The sequence below is a fragment of the Schistocerca cancellata genome, chromosome 11 (genome assembly GCF_023864275.1).
Source record: "Schistocerca cancellata isolate TAMUIC-IGC-003103 chromosome 11, iqSchCanc2.1, whole genome shotgun sequence".
Lineage (NCBI taxonomy): Eukaryota > Metazoa > Arthropoda > Insecta > Orthoptera > Acrididae > Schistocerca > Schistocerca cancellata.
In genome coordinates this window covers 33,090,514-33,111,111 of record NC_064636.1, presented here as the reverse complement: position 1 = coordinate 33,111,111, position 20,598 = coordinate 33,090,514, and the positions used below count along the sequence as shown (strand labels likewise).

General features: G+C 40.5%; 1 protein-coding gene across 1 annotated transcript in view; it reads right to left on the bottom strand.

The window, feature by feature from the left end:
* LOC126108921 (tRNA-dihydrouridine(47) synthase [NAD(P)(+)]-like) overlaps positions 1-20,598 on the bottom strand; it is a 196,752-nt gene that overhangs the window by 95,455 nt on the left and 80,699 nt on the right. The window contains exons 3-4 of the mRNA XM_049914289.1: positions 19,017-19,290; positions 3,428-3,627 (exon numbers count right to left, since the gene is read on the bottom strand). Of these exons, the coding sequence (XP_049770246.1) occupies positions 3,428-3,627; positions 19,017-19,290 (474 nt within the window). The remainder of the gene's footprint in view (positions 1-3,427; positions 3,628-19,016; positions 19,291-20,598) is intronic.

Sequence of the window (20,598 nt, the reverse complement as noted above, 5' to 3'; positions counted from 1 at the left end):
TGGACATTTTATGTAAAAATCATCAGCACAACAGGAAGGAGCTAGAAGCTTCAAAATTTATATTCGGATTCGTTTTTCATTCTAATTTAATGGAAACAGCATGCTGGATCTCACAAAGTAATATTTTGGTTGAAATTCATAATTTCCTGTTTTGCCCTAACAGTACGGAAGCAAGATAGATTAAGTAAGTGATCAGACAATGCTATGATGTTTAGATTTAGGTAGAATGGTGATATGCTATAATAACAAAGATGTGAGAAGTTTTAAATGGGTAGCTATAAAACTACAGCTGTAACGTCTCTCCAAAGGGCAAGTTCAAAGTTCACCTATTGCAGGCAGTGCAACTAAAATAATTCTCTTGGCAAACGTATTTAACATAGCCACATGAGAATTTTATTACTGATACTTACCCGTGTGCTGATTGCACATTTAAATTGAGCGCTTCATTGGCCTTCATCAAATGAAGCAATTAATTATTTAGTAACTTGAAGTGGCACTTTACTAGCCCCTGTGGCTAGTCAGGAAGGCAAATTTTGTCAGCTGCGCCTTCGGCGGCCTGCACTGAGGCTATATAAATAAGAGCGCTGTGAGCTAAGGCCAGGTCCCAGTTCTCTTCTAGATTCGTATCAATGTGCACTCCGCGTCGGAAGCCGCGTCGCGTCTGTGCAGTTGCAAGGAACAGCCTCGGATGCCATATTACGTAACTCAGAACGCACGTAACGATGAGTTCGCATTGAGGTAAAGTGTTAATTGCGGAACGACCTCAGTGATTTATTCTCAGTTTGCTTATGTTGTATTTTGACGTGTCACTGCAGAACAGACCTTCTGTCATTACTAGTGTGGCGTTTGGTGAGTATTAACATCAGCATTTGAAGCTGACTGCAGAACGATGGCACTGCCACCAACATACACTGTGTGTAAGGACCACGAAAATACGATATGAGAAATTAGGGCTCATAACGAGGCATACAGACAGTTGATTTTCCCCTCATGCTACTTGCAACTGGAACAGGAAAGGAAAGGACTAGTTGTGGTATTAGGTACCCTCAGCCATGCGCTGTAAGGTGGACTGCGAAGTATCGATGTAGATGTAGATCTAGATCTAGATGTAGAGATGAACAATTAGATATGGGACATTTGTGTTCCAACAATTTGTGAAACTACCTCAAACTGGCCTACAAAATCTAAGCTACAGGGCATCACACAAAATTTTCAATATCCTCTCACTCTCTTCGTGTAAACTATCAGTCCTACAGAAAAAAAGACTAGGATCTTCTTTATTGAAAATTTAATGTAGTTTAACTATGTATTGCAAAACTTTATCACTAGAGGCTGCCATTTTCGAGTTATTTAAGAAAAACACACAAAAGTGTCACTAAATCTGTTCTATATCGGAAGCAATTTGGGATAGGCCACATGTCCACATGAAGTTTTCTGCTTCAAGTAAGTACTCCACTCATATCCCTGGTTTTAGAACATTCCTCTTGGAACAACCCTGTGTTTGTGCAGGAGATAGGTGTGGAGAGCAGAGTGCTGTGGCTACTAGAGATGGGTAGTTCGCGAACGAATGGGTGCAAAGGAACGGTTCACCAAGATGAACAAAAGAACCGAGGAAAGAATTCCAAGGAACGATCGGTTCATACTTCACTTCGGTTGCAGCGGTCTACTTATAGTTCCTGAGAACTAGGAACGATCGGTTCATAGTTCACTAGTTCACTTCGGTCGCGGCGGTCACTTCGGCAGTTATCGTTCCAGCCTCGGTCGCCTGCTCGTCTCAGTCTCGGTCTCCCTCGGCCGCACTCGTCGTTCTTCGCATGACCGCCTGTCTCAGTTCCACTGCCGATGCTCCTAGTTAGTTCAGTATCCAGTTGTTTGTTTCGTTCACTGCGCTCGCCTGTTTCACATATGTTCCAAACTGTTCTTGCACTTGGTTCTGGCTATTCAGCGTCCACGGCCGTAATCAAAAAGTATTTTATAGTTACGTAAATTACGTTGTATGAAATAGGTACGTCTTTTCAGGTAACAAAAGAGCATATCAGCTCACTTCATTATATCGATGAACAACAGAAGACATACTTATAACAAGGGAAGATTTTTTTGTTATTCATATATTTTTTGGTTTCATCCACTTGATTTAGCAGCTAACTTTCAATAATTTGCTTAATTTTTAGTGTAAGAAAATTCATATAAAACGATTTTCGTGTATCTTTCATATACAAAACATTACATTTCGGAAGGCCCTAATTATTTTTAAGTTTCGTTGTTTCCAGTTTGCATTACCCGCTAGTTTGGTTTCTTCGTGGGGTGGGTGGGGGGTGGGGGGGGGGGGGGGTGGGTGGGGAAGTGGGTTATGGGTCATTTTGGCTCAGTAGGAAAAGCAGTGCCTCTCCATTTGAAAAGCCATAGATTGCCATAAAATTGTATTTACTTATTTATTATCTCAAAAACATTTGTTCAGAAGGAGTTTTCAAACCAAAAACGTTATAACTGTGAACTTAATTATTATTACTATTGCTGCATTAACTTTAATAACGCAACATCAAAACCTAATTTTTACTAAGCATGTGACGCAAGTATGAGAAAACCACATTTTATTTTATGCTTTCATAAAGTCTTTACTTCGCCTACGAACTCAGAGAGAACGTGAAGTATATATAGGGTGTAAATGATTATTGATTACAATGTAGCACAGCTATGTAGTGGAAGTCGAAATGAAGAATTTTATACAAGACACTTGTGGTCTTTTAAGTTGGGAAACAGCCACCAACAGGTTTTCAAGACTACATGAGCTATAGCCCATGCGTCTTGCGTGAGTTTTTCATGTTCTCTTCTCCAGTTCTCTACACATCGTCATCGATTGTTTCGCAATTGTTGCTTGCATTAGCTTGTTATTTCTTCACTGCCTAATTATTGCATGTTTGTCTGTTTGTTGTATCTGCTCGTAACGAGCAAAACATCGTCCGTGAGCAGTCTGTACTCGGGGCCCGGTTTTCCGTGCGCCACCCTATATTATTTCCCTGCATATCAGCCACACAAGGCTACGGTTGGCTAAACGAGAGGTTCTGCAGAATCACAGAAATTACTTCTAAAAGTGTGTAAGAATTCTGTAATGAATAAAAACTCTATACTCCAAGGGGGACGCAAGAGCCCCCTCTTGGTGCCCTCCATCCTTCAGTCACCTACACTACTAGTTTTCAGTTTTTCGTAAGAACCACATACCAAGCACAATGAACGGTGAATGAGTAAAAGTGAACAGTTCCCAAAAAAGAACGATCAGCAGTGAACTAGTTCCCAAGTACGAACAAGTTTGCCTATCTCTAGTGGCTACTGCCTAAAGGCAGTACCTCACGCAAGAACACACAACTTCGGACCTCGAACGACAGGTGACAACTAGCGTAAATCGCCAACAAGAGTCTGGCCGGCTCACCTTGTGGCTTCTTGTTCCTGGAGCAGGCGGCGACCGCAGCCTCCGCCCTCGAGAAGTCGTACCTGCGCTTCCGCAGGTTCTCCTGCAGTTCGCGGTGTAGCGCGTTCGTCGTGCCCTGTCGAGGGTCTGACGCGTACTTCGACATCTTCTCGGCATCCACCGTATTCTTTCCGTCTGTCGTCAGGTGCGCCCCACCGAACCTGAGAAACAAAGACGAACTGGTCCAGTTTGGTGCCACTATCTGTTATCTTGTTGCTGTAGAGCTGCAGTGCGTCACTGAAGAACAAGTGGACCTTGTAAAGGTCTAGCTACACATATATGAAAAGACTGGATATCAGGTAGAACAAAGTGGGAATTATATCAAAACATTAGAAGGAGTCACAATCAGGCTACAGTTGCCCATTACAAACAATATTCTGAGGTGCTTAAAAATGCTATTAGGATGGCAAAGAGTATGTGGTGAGTAAATAGAATAGCAAATTCACATGATAAAATTAAAACCATATGATCAGTTGCGAAGGAAGTATATGATCAGCAGTATGAGGTCAACGATATACAGTCAGTTCGTAGTAAAAATATTTCTGTTACTGATAAATCAGATGTATGTTCAGTATTTAACAATCATTTTCTGAGCATTGCTGGTGAATTAAATAAAAAATGTAGTTTCTACAGGGAACCATGTAACTCTCTTGGCAAATGCCTTGTTGAGAATCATGTCTGAAATACTCCTATGTGATACACACAAGGGGAAGATTGATTAAATAATTAAATCACCGAGGACTAAGGACTCTCACGGATATGGAGTGCCTAGCAGAATATTAAAGTACTGTGCTGCACATGTTAGTCCTTTAAATAGCCATTTTTGTAATTTTTCGATTAGGAACGGTCAGTTTCCTGAACGATTAAAGCACTCAGTAGTAATGCCGTTGTATAAAAAAGGAGAAAGGGATAAAGTAGACAATTTTAGATCTACTTCTATGCCATCAGTCTTTGCTAAAGTTATTGAAAGGCTGTGTATGTAAGGATAATTGATCATTTTATATCACACGATTTGCTATCAAATGTAGAGTTTGGCTTTAGAAGTCATTTCACAACTGAAAATGCTATATTCTCTTTTCTCTGTGAGGTACTGGATGGGTTAAACAAAAGGTTTCAAACACTAGGCCAATTTTTTGATTTAACTAAAGTGTTTGATTGTGTTGATCAGAAAATATTGCTCCAGAAGTTGGATCATTACAGAATATGAGGATTAGCTCACAATTGGTTCACCTCTTACTTTAGTAACAGACAGCAAAAGGTCATTATTCACAATGTTGAGAATGGCTGTGATGTGGGGTCTGAGTGGGGTACCGTCAAATGGGTGGTGCCCCAGGAATCAGTCTTGGGGCCACTCCTGTTCCTTATTTATATAAATGATATGCCCTTTATTATTTCAGATGACTCTAAAACATTTCTGTTTGGTAATGACACTGGCTTGGTAGTAAACGATGTGTGCAACATTGGCTCGGTTTCAAATAGGGCAGTTCATGATGCAAGTTCATGGTTTGTAGAAAATAAACTAACGCTAAATCACAGTAAGAGACAGTTTTTGCAGTTTCTAACACACAATTCAACAAAACACGACATTCTAATTTCACAGAATGGGCATATGATTAGTGAAACTGAACAGCTCAATTTTCTAGATGTTCAGAAAGATAATAGACTATTGTGGAAATTCCATGTCCAGGATCTTGTTCAAAGACTCAATGATGCCATTTTTACTATTTGAATGGTGTCTGAAGTAAGTGATCATTTGACATGAAAATCAGTCTACTTTGCTTATTTTCATTTGTTTATGTCATATATATTTTGGGGTAACTCTTGCCATTCTAAAAGGATATTTTTGGATCAGAAACGGGCGGTTCGGGCAATAAGTGGTGTAAATTTGCGAGCCTCTTGTCAACCCCTGTTCACTAGTCTGGATATTTTGACATTGCCATATCAATATCTATATTCTTTACTGTTGTTTCTTTTATACAATATCAGCTTATTCCCAAGAGTAAGCAGCTTTCACTCAGTCAATACTCAGCAGAAATCCAACCTGCATTTCAATTGGGACTTCCTCAACTCCAGTATACTGCTGCATCCATTTTCATTAGCTACCACAAGAATTAAAAAATCTTAGCAGTAATCAACATGCTTTCAAATCGAATCTAAAAGTGTTTCTTCATGGTCACTCCTTCTATTCCGCTGAGCAGTTCCTTGAAATATTAAGCTGATTCTTATGTTATATTGTTGACTGCATTTACTGAAACATATGGCTTGACTTTTTTTGGGTTCATAAACATTTTATTTTTATCTTTTATTACTTTTATGTTGTAATTTCATGTACTGACACGTTCCATGACCTTGGAGATTTGCTCCTCAATTTGGTTTTATGAAACTTGACATGCAAATAAATAAATAAATAAACTGTTAGGCATTTACTATATTTACTTGAATATAAGACACGTTTTCCCCCCCCAGATTAATCATCAGGAATATATAGCATCATCTTATATCCACATATTAAATTATTGGTGCTGGCAGTCAACATTATTATGATGTTTTGTAGAGTATATAGGGGTAGTCCTATGTTTCTAGGGGTAAGCTTATGTTTAGAGATGTAACTTTGGCTACTGCGGTCATGTGCAGATTTATTTTGAAGAATCTGGAAGGGCAGGGTTCGGCAAACGATACTCACATTCCAACAGGCTCGAGATTTCCTGATACAGTATTGACATTGCTAGAACAATCGTGTGATACTGACTCGTGTGGTACTAGTGCAAGTGAGAGCGCAAGAAGCTATGAACTAGCCACTACAACAGTCTGTTGCTCTGATTAAAATTTGATGGATTTGTGAAACACAGGAGCAGATAGCATTACAAACTTTTGTCATATTTGAGTAGGTTTGCAATAAATGTTCTCATACTATGTATGGATACCACACACAAATTTTAATGCTGCTTTTTACGTAAAGGTACATTCACAGAGAGAAATGTTGTGACTCCAAAAAACGTTAGCTGATTCAAAAACAGATCAATATGAAAGACTGGAATGATTTACTAAGTGGATTATGCATGAGAAATTAAGTCACTGTTCATGTATTAGAACACCAGGTAAAAACACAACCAGTTTTTAGTCAACTTTAGAACATGAAGGTGAAAATTAATTAAAACGTGAAGGAAAATTAATCCAGAATGAAATGTCTAACAAAGGAAATAAATCCTATTAAACTGACTGTAACAGTTTCCACAAGAATAAGTTGCAGAGGAAAGACGTGTCAGTATTGACAGATGTCACCAGATCGCAGGACGAGCGCAATTTCAAGAATGAAACTGGATCGTAATTGTGATCTTTTATTTAAGCATTCGTTGGTGTTGTTATGTATGACCTGCACCCAGACGATATTTCAGTCTGTGTTTCGCTGTTACTCAAGCTCAGCATTACAGAAGGGATGGGAGGTAAACAGTGACAACAGTTTGGCTGGGAGCTAGGATGACTGCAGGGAGGGGAGCGCTGAACAGGCAGCAAATTTCGTTGTGTTGCCACCAATTGAGGGCATCTATACCATGTACTTTGGCTTTTAATCAACATCTACCATATTTAAAATGCAGTTAGCCTGAATCCATTTGTAATCGTAATCAAACTACTTTAAAATTGGACAAATACTCAACAATAGTATTCATTTCTGCAGGAATGGTAAAAGTCAACAGGGGCCAGTGCTGTATTTACACATTTCTTGCTGAAATGTTGTCAACAACTGCCGTAATGTACTACGGGAATGGATGAGGGTGTGTCAGCTGGTCCTGTCAATGGGGGAGTGGGAGGGAAGTGATGTGTTTGGAAGAGTGAAATACTGTAATATTCTCACACCTACTTACAAATGATATCTATTCCGAGGGGGTGGGGGTATGGGGGGGGCAAAAAAAAAGGGGGGGGGGGGGGGAGAGAAGAAGAAGAAGAAGAAGAAGAAGAAGAAGAAGAAGAAGAAGAAGAAAGGAAGGAAGAAAGAAAGAAAGCTGTGATCTTAGGTCTCATTGTGAAGACAACCTCAGAAATAGCAAAATACAGGGTTATTACAAATGATTGAAGCGATTTCACAGCTCTACAATAACTTTATTATTTGAGATACTTTCACAATGCTTTGCACACACATACAAAAACCCAAAAAGTTTTTTTAGGCATTCACAAATGTTCGATATGTGCCCCTTTAGTGATTCGGCAGACATCAAGCAGATAATCAAGTCCCTCCCACACTCGGCGCAGCATGTCCCCATCAATGAGTTCGAAAGCATCGTCGATGCGAGCTCGCAGTTCTGGCACATTTCTTGGTAGAGGAGGTTTAAATACTGAATCTTTCACATAACCCCACAGAAAAAAATCACATGGGGTTAAGTCGGGAGAGCGTGGAGGCCATGACACGAATTGCTGATCGTGATCTCCACCACGACCGATCCATCGGTTTTCCAATCTCCTGTTTAAGAAATGCCGAACATCACGATGGAAGTGCGGTGGAGCACCATCCTGTTGAAAGATGAAGTCGGCGCTGTCGGTCTCCAGTTGTGGCACAAGCCAATTTTCCAGCATGTCCAGATACACGTGTCCTGTAACGCTTTTTTCGCAGAAGAAAAAGGGGCCGTAAACTTTAAACCGTGAGATTGCACAAAACACGTTAACTTTTGGTGAATTGCAAATTTGCTGCACGATTGCGTGAGGATTCTCTACCGCCCAGATTCGCACATTGTGTCTGTTCACTTCACCATTAAGAAAAAATGTTGCTTCATCACTGAAAACAAGTTTCGCACTGAACGCATCCTCTTCCACGAGCTGTTGCAACCGCGCCGAAAATTCAAAGCGTTTGAGTTTGACTTTGTCATCGGGTGTCAGGGCTTGTAGCAATTGTAAACGGTAAGGCTTCTGCTTTAGCCTTTTCTGTAAGATATTCCAAACCGTCGGCTGTGGTACGTTTAGCTCCCTGCTTGCTTTATTCGTCGACTTCCGCTGGCTACGCGTGAAACTTGCCCGCACGCGTTCAACCGTTTCTTTGCTCACTGCAGGCCGACCCGTGGATTTCCCCTTACAGAGGCATCCAGAAGCTTTAAACTGCGCATACCATCGCCGAATGGAGTTAGCAGTTGGTGGATCTTTGTTGAACTTCATCCTGAAGTGTCGTTGCACTGTTATGACTGACTGATGTGAGTGCATTTCAAGCACGACATACGCTTTCTCGGCTCCTGTTCCCATTTTGTCTCACTGCGCTCTCGAGCGCTCTGGCGGCAGAAACCTGAAGTGCGGCTTCAGCCGAACAAAACTTTATGAGTTTTTCTACGTATCTGTAGTGTGTCGTGACCATATGTCAATGAATGGAGCTACAGTGAATTTATGAAATCGCTTCAATCATTTGTAATAGTCCTGTATTTGGAAGAAACTGCCAAATATTTGCGAAAATCGAGATATAAATTTCACAGCTGTGCTATCATCTACATCTACGTGATTACTCTGCTATTCACAGTAAAGTGCCTGGCAGAGGGTTCAATGAAACACCTTCAAGCTGTCTCTCTACTGTTCCACTCTCAAACAGTGCGCAGGAAAAATGAGCGCCTACACTTTTCGGTGTGAGCCTGATATCTCTTATTTTATCACGATGATCGTTTCTCCCTATGTAGGTGGGTGTCGAAAGAATGTTTTTGCAATTGGAGGAGAAAACTAGTGATTGACATTTCATGACAAGATCCCGTTGTAACAAAAACACCTTTGTTTTAATGATTAGCACTCCAATTCACATATCATGTCTGTGGTACTATCTCCCCTATTGCGCGATAATACAAACAGCTGCCCTTCTTTGAACATTTTCAATGTCATCCGTCAGTCCCACCTGATGCGGATCCCATACCACACAGCAATACTGCAGAATAGGGTGGACAAGCATGTTGTAAGCAGTCTCTTTAGTAGACCTGTTGCACCTTCTAAGTGTTCTGCAAATGAATCACAGTTTTTGGCTTGCTCTACCCACGACATTGTTTATGTGATTGTTCCAATTTAGGGTATTTGTAATTGTAATCCCTAAGTATTTAGTTGAATTTACAGTCTTCAAATTTGTGCAACTTATTGCATACTCGAATTTTAGTGAATTTCTTTTAGTACTCATGTGAATAACTTCAAACTTTTCTTTATTCAGGGTCAATTCCACTTTTCGCATCATACAGGTATCTTATCTAAATCATTTTGCAATTAATTTTGGTCATCTGATGACTTTACAAGATGGCAAATGACAGCATCATCTGCAAACAATCTAAGACGACTACTCAGATTGCATCCTATGTCGTTAATATAGATCAGGAACAATATAGGGCCTAGAACACTTCCTTGGGGAATGCCGGATATTACTTCTGTTTCACTCGATGACTTTCCATCTATTACTACGTACTGTGGCCTTTCTGTCAGGAAATCATGAATCCAGTCGCACAACTGAGGCGATACTCCGTAGGCACGCAGTTTGGTTACAAGACGCTTGTGAGGAACGGTGTCGAAAGCCTTCTGGAAATCTAGAAGTATGGAATCAATTTGACATCCCCTGTCGATAGCACTCATTACTTCACGAGTATAAAGAGCTAGTTGTGTTTCACAAGAACGATATTTCCTGAAACTGTGCTGACTATGTGACAATCAATTGTTTTCTTCAAGGTAATTCATAATGTTCAAACACAGTATAAGTTCCAGAAACCCACTGCAAATCGACATTAGTGATATGGGCCCGTAATTCAGCGGATTACTCCTACTTCCCTTTTTGGGTATTGGAGTAACTTGAGCAATTTTCCAGTCTTTAGGTATCGAACTTTCTGTGAGTGATTAGTTGTATATAATTGCTAAATATGGAGCTATTGTATCAGCATACCCTGAAAGGAACCTCACTGGTGTACAATCTGGACTGTAGGCCTGGCTGTTATTAAGTGATTTAAGCTGCTTTGCTACACCGAGGATATCTACTTCTATATTTCTCATCTTGGCAATTGGAATTCCGGAATATTTACTCATCTTCTTTGGTGACGGAGTTTCGGAAAACCATGTTTAATAACTGTGGTTACGATGACGATGATGATTACAGTTAAAAATAGTGATACAGGTTTGTAAGCAAAAAAGGTAGAAAAGAAAAAGATCTGAAAATCAATGTAAATCATTTCATTTTCTTTATTTTATTTGTCCTAGTAATATCAAAATGTTGACAATTAATAAATGGTATAAGTTTAAAATAGGTATAACATTAATTTTTTGGCAGGTACTTCATGTCAATAAAACAGTCTAATTTTAATTCCATAGTCAGAATGTGTTTCAAATGAATTTTTCTCAAGGAGCCTCTTAAGAAAAGGGATTTCTCTTATACTCAGGGTCATCTCATATTCAGGTAGATACGTAGCTACACACACACACACACACACACACACACACACACACACACACACACACACACACACAAAAAAAAAGCAAGCACACCACATGACACAAGATCATCATCTCCGGCAGCTCGGACCGCAATGCAACTGTCACGTAGAAAGGAAGCAGCAATCTGGAGGGTGTGGGGAAGGGGAAGGGATAGTAGAGTATGGGTGGAGGGAGAGAAGAGTGCTGTCTGGTAAGGTGTGCAGGGACCAGAATCCAGCAGATGCAAAGTCAGGAGATTGGGAGATAGTGAGGTGACGGGCAGAAAGGAGAGGAGCAGTGAATAGGAAAGACTGGGGAGTGTGCATTGGCAGAGGGCATACACAAAGAGCAGGAGGGGACGAGAATAGGGAGAAGGTGGCACAACAGAGGGGGCAGAAACTAATGGGTGGAGGCTGTGGAGCAGTAGGTTACCGTAGGTTGAGGCCGGGATAATTAGGGGAGTGGAGAATGCATTTTAACGATAACTCCCATCTGCAGGGTCCAGAAAGCTGGTGTGGGAGGAGGGGATTCAGATGGCCCGGGTTGTGACGCAGCCATTGAATTCGAGCACGTTACGTACAGCTGTATGTTTTGCCACAGGATAGTCTACTTTGCTCTCAGCCACAGTCTGTCTGGCCGTTCATTTGAGTGGATAGCTGTTTGGTAATCAACCTGGAGTTCCCACTGTTTAATTTCAAATATGAGCAAGGAAAAATATTAATTCAAATTGCTGCTGAGTGATGGGAGAAGGGCATCAAGTGGGGGGGGGGGGGATACGAAGATTGGGAGTTGTCCAGAAAGTAGTGCACCACATTTTTGTTCAACAAATATTTATTGAACACGATGAAAAGTACACACAAGAAAGTATGACGTTTCTTCTGTGCTCCCTGTTTTTCCATGTAACTTCCTGTAGTAAGACACAAGGGTGTGTATGCCCTGACAATACCACTCCTCCTCCTGGTCACGAAGCCATTTCTTCACACTGTGCCAACTGTCCCTTCGTCATCCTCAAAATGTCTTCCATGAATGGCATCTTTTAGTGGCCCAAACAAGTGGAAGTCAGAGGGAGGTAGGTCAGGGCTGTAAGTAAATGGGCTAACACAGTCTAACCCCATTTAGTTATGTGTTCCAAAGTCCTGAAACTCTTGCGAGGTCGAGCATTATCGTATTGTATAAAAGAGTCACCCGGGTTACTGACTGCATCCACACTCCCTCGGCAATCGGTAGCTTCGGCGCAAACTGCCGAGTTGTTCCACATCGCTCCTCGTGAACGAGCACTTCGGTGAGCTGCAACTCGTGAAGTGTGGCAGCTGTGGGTGCCCTCCCTGAATGCTGCAAATCTTGGAGCTCTGCCAAACCGCCTTCTTGTAAAACCCTCACCCTCTTTGCCCAGTGACTGACCATATATCTGTTGACTGCAGATGCTCTGTAAACTGCACGCAGAATTTCGTGACTCTTCCTGACAGTCTTTCTTCGCAGTGAGAAATTAGGTGACGAGGTGCCGATTGTAACTCCCATCACTTAGAGACGCCATTTTGAAATGTTACTGCAGCTAAGTCACCTGTCGGAGGAAACAGAAAATTTGTGCGTGCGCTCTGGAAACATCAAATAATGCGTACCGTAAGTTTTGCATTCGTACCATTGTTATTGGCTGGAGACGGTGGGGGGGCGAGTGGTGCATTACTTTCTGGGGAATCCTCTCATTGTATATAAATAACCCTCTTATTTGTATATAAAAAAACTGTTTTGTATTGTCATAAAAGCCCATGCTCGGTGAATGAGTGCTGGGCCCCTGGAGGGAATATAAGGTGCAATTTCTGTAACTTTGATCAAGAATACAGTTCAATTTTTTTACTGCAAACTTCGTTCCTTTTACCATACGATTATACAAGGGAGACCATTTTGTCTTATTTTCAATCATTTTATGCGATACGCAGTTTAAAATGCCAGTGAGTGAAGATGTGAAAATTATCCTACCTTTATCATTTACTTAGTTTTGTGTCATAATTGCATATAATATTTCATGGGGACTTCTTTAGAAGGAGTGTGATCAATTTCAAACCTTCTGCTATGTCAAAAACACATAAATAGTTTTTGAGCATTCTGTATGCACAGAACACAGCACTGTCGGTTATGACATATCTGCATCTCTAATCCTTAACTGTAACACAATTCCAGTGGAACATTCGAAATAATTATTCATACATACGTCAACAAAACAAATGTCATTAAGAGAACTTCACAGGCTCCCACAGTTGTTTTAGTATGTGTTCATGCACAATGACATCACATTTATATTTTATATTCTGTTTCTAACCAAATTCTTCCAAGGGAGTGCTGAGAAGTAATGTGTCTGTCTTCAATATCGGTTGAGGTCTTACATGTCACGCATATTACTTGGTAGACTTCCTAACTCCGCTGACAAGTTGCAAAGCTCTACCGCTAAAGGGTTCCAAAGTGTAGTGTATAACACAGCGGTGTGCAGCTTAACAATGTCAGTGTGTGAGAAACGTGTGCTGGAATCAAATTTCTAGCCTTCCACGCGCAGAGCACCCTCTACTTCACCATGAAAATGTCAGACCGTGCACGAGTGCTGTCACATCTGCAACACCCTGACACCTCGGGTTCACTGTCACCAATCACCCTCCGTACAGTCTCGACTTGGCCCCATCCGATATTCATCTGAGTCCAAAACTTAAAGAACTCTTTTTGAGGCCTTCACTTTGACAGTGATGAATCGGTGCAAGCAGAGGTGCGGTTGTGGCTCCGTCACGAAAAGTCAAACATTCTACAGTGACGGTATCAACACGACTGGCCTTCTGTTGGAAGGTATGTGTTCATCATCAGGGTGGCTATACTGAGAAATAGGTATGTAGACATGAAGCACGAAGGTGTAGAATGTTAATAAAGTTTTTTTATATTTAAAAAGCTTTCAGAATTTTCACACATTCCTTTTCAGCATGTCCTCGTAATTTATTGTGAACTCTGGTATTTTCATGCAATTTGAAATAAAATACAGAAAGAAAATAAAACAGTGGAAAATTCAGGATGGAATAATGGTAATACTACGGAAAGGGTAGTTGTAACTCATTACATAGTAAGGGTGCTCAGTCACAGACAGGCACAACAAAAAGAATACCAACAGGCAAACTTTATGCCTAAAGGCCGCTGGCCTCGGGAGCCAGAGACAGTGGTCATGTGTGTACAAGTTGCATTTGCACAAATGTGTGTGCGCACGCCATCTAATTCAGAACGTCTTTCAACTGGAACCTTACATGTTTGATAGTCTTTTTGTTTTGTCTACATGTGACCCAACATCTCCACCCTATGGTGAACAGCAATCTCCCCTTTTGATAATCAAACAATGGAAAATCCAGAATGGACTGTAACAATGTTATGAAAGGGAAAACTGCCACTCACCATATAGCAGAGATGCTGAGTTGCAGATAGGCACAACAAAAGGCTGTCACTAATAATAGCTTTTGGCCAGCAAGTTGTGTGTGTGTGTGTGTGTGTGTGTGTGTGGGGAGGGAGGGGGGGAGAGAGAGAGAGAGAGAGAGAGAGAGAGAGAGAGAGAGAGAGAGAGAGAGAGAGAGAGAGAGTTGCACTTGCATGTTTGCTGTCTAATTCTGACGAAGGCCTTACTGGCCAAAAGCTATTATTTGTGACAGTCTCCTTTTGATAATATTGTCATTATTCCATTCTGGGTTTTCCATTTTCTCATTTTGCCAAAATCATTCTGAAGAAAAGAATGGCTGATCTTCTGAACAATAAAATAACCCATAACTAGAATTTACGTTTTGCCACCCAACTCCTTTCACTAGCAATAACAAAACTAGTGACTTTCCGATTATTCAACTTACACGCGATCCGTTCACTTATTAGTGCTCCGACTGAAATGACCTGTACTTAAGGGCACTCAGAAATCTTGAAATCTACAAAGGCGATTTTTAGACAGCCAGACTGTAAAGTCTTCATGCAAGACGATAAAGTATATGATGGTTTCCAGAAGATCACGGTAAGAGTGCCACGCACAGTACATCTTCTTTGTCATGTTATACACATGTACAAAAAGTTTCAGCTTGTGAAGTTAAGACAGACTGAAGTTACAATATGAGATCGAAACTTGCACAGACTGGAAGTTACGAATGCTTGTTGCAGGGAAGAGAACATAACAGCGCACCCTAATCCAACGTAGCATTGTCTTTAAATGTTGTCCGAGTTTAACGAGCACGTGAGGAGGATCCAGAATGAATCCTCACCTTGGATCTGGGTGTACACCACTTTGAAACTTCTCTGTACATTAAATCTGAGTTGTGTCTTGATAACTCAGTCAGTAAGAACATTCCACATCAAAAGCAATGTTCCTGGTTGGAATGACTGTCTGGCACAGTTTTAACAAACAATAAATAATGGGAAAAATGAACACCAAAACCTGAATAAAACATAAATAGTACTAATATTATTTGGAATAAATACAATCTTTTGCTGTTGTCTTTAGTCCAAAGACTTGCTTGATGCAGCTCTCCACGATACCCCCAAGCTCTTCATCTCCGAATAACTCCTGCAACTTACTTCCTTCTGAATCTGCTTATAGTATTCATCTCCTGGGTCACCCTCTAACTGGTGATCACTTGATGTCTCAGATTGTGTCTTGTCAACTGATTCATTCTTTAGGTCAAGTTATGCCACAAATTTCTTTTCTCCCCGTTCTATTCAGTACCTCATGATTATTTACGCAATTTATCCATCTACCCTCAGCATTCTTCTGTAACACCACATTTCGAAGTTTCTGTTTTCTTCTCATCTACACTGTTTATCGTCCATGTTTCACTTCTGTACATGGCTACATTCCATACAAATATTTTCAGAAAAGACTTCCAAGCACTTAAATCTATATTTGATGTTAACAAATTTCTCTCCTTAAGGAATGTTTTTCTTGCCACTGTTAGTTTACATATTATATCCTGTCTACTTCAGCCATAATCACTGATTTTACTACCCAAAAGCAAAATTCATCTACTATTTTAAGTGTCTTGTTTCCTGATCTAATTCCCTCTGCCATCATCTGATTTATTTCAACTACATTCCATTATCCTTGTTTTACTTTTGTTGATGTTCATCTTACATCCTCCTTTCATGACACTGTCCTTTCCATTCAACTGTTCTTCCAAGTCCTTCACTGTTTCAGACAGAGTTAAATGTCATAAGAAAACCTCAAAGGTTTTATCTCTTCTCCCTGAGCTTTAATCCCTATTCCAAATTTTTCTTTGGTTTCCTTTACTGCTTGTTCAATGTACAGATTGAATAACATTAGGGATAGGCTACAACCTTGTCTCACTCCCTTCTCAACCACAGCTTCCCATTCATGCTCTTCAACTCTTTATTACTGCCGTCTGGTTTCTGTGCAAGTTGTTAATAACCTTTTGTTCCCTGTATTTTACCTCTACTATTTGAAGACCTTCAAAGAGAGTATTCCAGTAAAACTGTCAAAAGCTACCTCCAAGTCTACAAATTCTATAAATGTAGGTTTGCCTTTCCTTAACCTATCTTCTAAGATAAGTCGTAGGATCAGTATTGGTTTGTGAGTTTCTACATTTCTCTGAAATCCAAACTGATCTTCCCCGAGTTCTGCTTCGAGCAGTTTCTCCATTCTTCTGTTAGTATTTTGCAACCACGTCTCATTAAACTCATAGTTCAATAATTTACATCCTTCCAGCACTTGTATTTTATTTTATTGTTTTTATACCTGGAATTACTGCATACTTCTTGAGTCTGAGATACTTCACCTGTCTAACATATCTTGCACACCTGATGGGAGAGTTTTGTCATAGGCTCCCAAGGCTATCAGTAGGTCTAACAGAATGTTGTATACTCACAGGACCTTGTTTCCACTTAGTCTTTCAGTGCTCTGTCAAATTCTTCTCAGAGTGTCATGTCTCCCATCTCCCCTTCACCTATGACCTCTTCCATTTCTATAATAAAATTTATTAATGCTAATTTTTAGTTTGTCTAGTGATAAAATGATCATATGGCGTTATTGGCCAGGAGACGCCATCTACAGTTATATGGTCACCTGTTGCAGGTCTTTCTATCCAATGACACAAAAGTGACAGAAGCATCTTTGTGGTGAAAAGGAGATGAAATGATACGGTGAGCAGCAATTTGTCCTTTTCATAACATTGTTATTGTCCCCACCTGGAGTTTCCACTGCTTGGTACAACCAAAAGTTATTCATGTAATAAGAAAATGGTAACATAAAATAGCATATTGACTATAAAACACGGACAAATGTTTCATTTCAATCATTTTATGCAATATGCAGTTTAAAATGCCAGTGAGTGAAGATTTGAAAATTATCCAAGCTTTATCATTTACTTAGTTTTGTGTCATAATTGCATATAATATTTCATACAGTGAGCTGTATTGAAGGGATACGTGCATTTTCAGCACAAGACATCAATCACAGCAGCTTCGTAACAGGAAATAACTGCTCTGACGTGGAAATATGTATTCTTTGGATCACCACATTACCTTGTAGATGGGCAGACTTTCAAAGAACAGTTATATTAACAGCAGATGCATGGCGGAAGACACAGAAAATAAACCCTGAATATATTACTGTAACTCTCTCCTGTATAGTGAAGAAATGAAGGCAGCCATTTAATGTGATACAGGCATGTAATGACAAAGAGAATATACCATCTGTTAATTCAAAATTAGCAAGGAAAGTTATACACAAAAATGTGGTGCAGCAAAGATATAAATTCCAGATTTTAAGGTGACTATTACAGATTTTGAGATGAAGTCCAAGAGAACAACCATCACAGACAGGTGAAAAAGATGATACCACACTGGAAGAAATGGTTATGCTGCAAATACTATGGTACCCTTCCCTTGTGTTGCAAAAACCAAAACAAATAATTGAGTAGACCTCAAAAATAATTTGAAGAATTATTCGACCAACTAAAACGAAGGAGAACCACGCACCTTGGTCAAGCTGAAGGCATTGCTGTAGTAACCAGGTAAGCCATATTTATATACTTTTGAACAAAACACAAAAAAACTATTCACAAATTTGGAAAAAAAAAAATGTAATCAATCTTGTCTTTTTCCCAACCTTCATTAAAGCCACCACCACACTGTACATCTTCTTACACAACAAAACAAAGATTTATCATTGCATTTATTGAATTTATTATTTTTCTTTTCTTTTTTTTTAGTTTAAACGCAGTGCGGGTTACGTATTTTATTCATGCTGAGCAAAATGTGTTTCGAGAATGTATTCTCATTGTCAAGTGCAGTATTTACGTATTTTTTTTTTTATGTTACACAAACAAAGAATGTGAGTGATAGTTTGCATATGTGTGTGGTTTTCTACATAACTGAGGAGGCACATTACTTGATACCTGAAAATGACTACTACAGTGCATGAGACGCAACAACACACATTCGAACACCGCAAAAAAATACTTATGTACATATTTGCACTTGACAACAAGAAAAATTTCTCCAATCGTGTCGTGCTAAGCATGAAAAAATATGTAACTAGTGCAGTATTTCATTATTTAAATAATGAATGATAGTTGCTGGCTTTGAAAAACATCGATTATGATATGTGAAATTGAATCAGACGTTCCTACTTCCCAGACAGTTATCAGTGGTTTGTATTATATAGTAAACCTTCATTAGATAATAAACAAGTCCCTAACAAGTCTTTTAATTCCTGTTACATACATATATCATACATAATATGCAAGGGGGTATCCTACATGTAACTTTTACAGCATAAAACGTTATTCCCCGAATTTTACATTTTCCCGCATTTTACACCATTATTTTGAAGTCCCTTGTAAAGTGTAAAAGCGGGGTTTGACTGTTTGTGAATGTCAGTTTCAGTTGGACGACAAATTGCAATAGTGAGTGCAACTGTGGATCCGTCAGCAGGTGAGCACGGTTTATGAAACAGGAATCGATCGTCTCGTCTTGCCACGGGATAAATGTCTTAATGCATGTCGTAATTACTTTTGAATGGAACCATTCCAGGGTCCGGTTGTGGTAGGTGTTTGGTTTTCATTTTGTTGTCCCTTACAGATGCACCAGCACAAGAGGGTAAGGAAAAGTTCCAGTGCTGCAGCGAATCACTCACCGGCACGACAGACCCCAGGGGCAGTGACCGCGGGTGCGGAAGACGGGGCACTCCTCCCCGATGTCCGGCTGCTTGGTTTCCAGGTAGCTCTGGACGTCGTGCAGGTAGGTGCAGGTGGCCTCCCCGCGGCATTCAAACAGCCGCTTCTGGTCGTCCGGCCTCCCCGCGGCAAACTGCGCTACTGCCTCTGCGTCCGTCGGGCTGTCGATCAGGCTCGAACAGAGGCACGACGCGCGGTCCACCCGGAACGGGCAAGGCCGAGCCTTGTTCTGCCCTGCGACAGGAGATGCATTCTCTTATACTGGGTATGTGTATAATGACAGCAACTGTCAGATTTTTTGCAGAAATATTTGAAAATAGTTTTTGACAATAATGATTCTAAAGTAGGACCTCAATAATCCGGCATGGTCGAGGATCAGCCAATGCCGGATTATCAGACATAGTGGATTAACAAGACTATTTTTAAACGTGTGGTCTAAAGAAAGTGATATAAGCAAAAACTGTAGTTTTAATGTACAAAAGAATTACACTGATGTGATAAAAATCTTGGGATAGCAATATGCGCATATACAGAATGCGGTAGTATCACAAAAACAAGGAATAAAAGGACGGTACATTGACGGAGCTGTCGTTAGTACTCGAGTCACACGTGAAAAGGTTCGAGACACGATTATAGCCACGGGACGGGAACCGACAGACTTTGAATGCAGAATGGCAGTCAGAGCTAAACGCATGGGATTCCATTTCGGAAATCATTAGGGAACTCAATATTCCGACATCCACAGTGTCAGGAGTGCGCCGAGAACGCCAAATTTCAGGCGTCACCTCTCACGACAGACAATGTAGTGGCAGACGGTCTTCATTTAACAACTGAGAGCAGCGGCTTAGCTGTCAAATAACTGCAGAATTCAATGCAAGGTATACGACAACTGTATCTGTTAGAACAGTGCACAGAAATTTGACATTAATGTAGTGATGGGGAGCTCGTGAATGAGTTGTTCAAATGAACGCTTCACTCCAGTGAAGTGTGAACTAACCACTCAATTTCAATGAACTGGTACTCGAAACTCTTCACAGATAGCACACTCCACACTTTTCTCTAGCTCACTCACTCTCTTCCCCTCTCCCTCTCCCGTTACATCGGCGCTACGTCACTCATTCTCCCTTCACTTCAGTCCTCCCTCTACTGCCTGTCGACGAATCGCGCGGTGTTTGTGGGGAACGATAGCTTTACGAGGGGTCGTGTAAGTGAGGGGCGAGAGGAAGGCAGCGTCAGTTGCTTCTTGCAGTGCTGACAACATTACCCATGACTATTTGTGCAGTTATACTTGGCGTCTACGGGTAGCCTACCGCTGGCAGCGCTTTCAGATAAATGAATATTACAGATACAAATGAAGAGGCTGGCTGTGTGAGCACGCACAGCCAACATGAAAATAAAAGGTTCGTTAATAACACTGAAAGAGGGATTTAACATGAAATCGTACCAATGACTACAGGTGACAGTTTACGTTTTGAATCTGGAGAGTTATTATTCTCAACAAAAATAAAATCTACAGGAAAACTTCTGAATAATTACTTAACA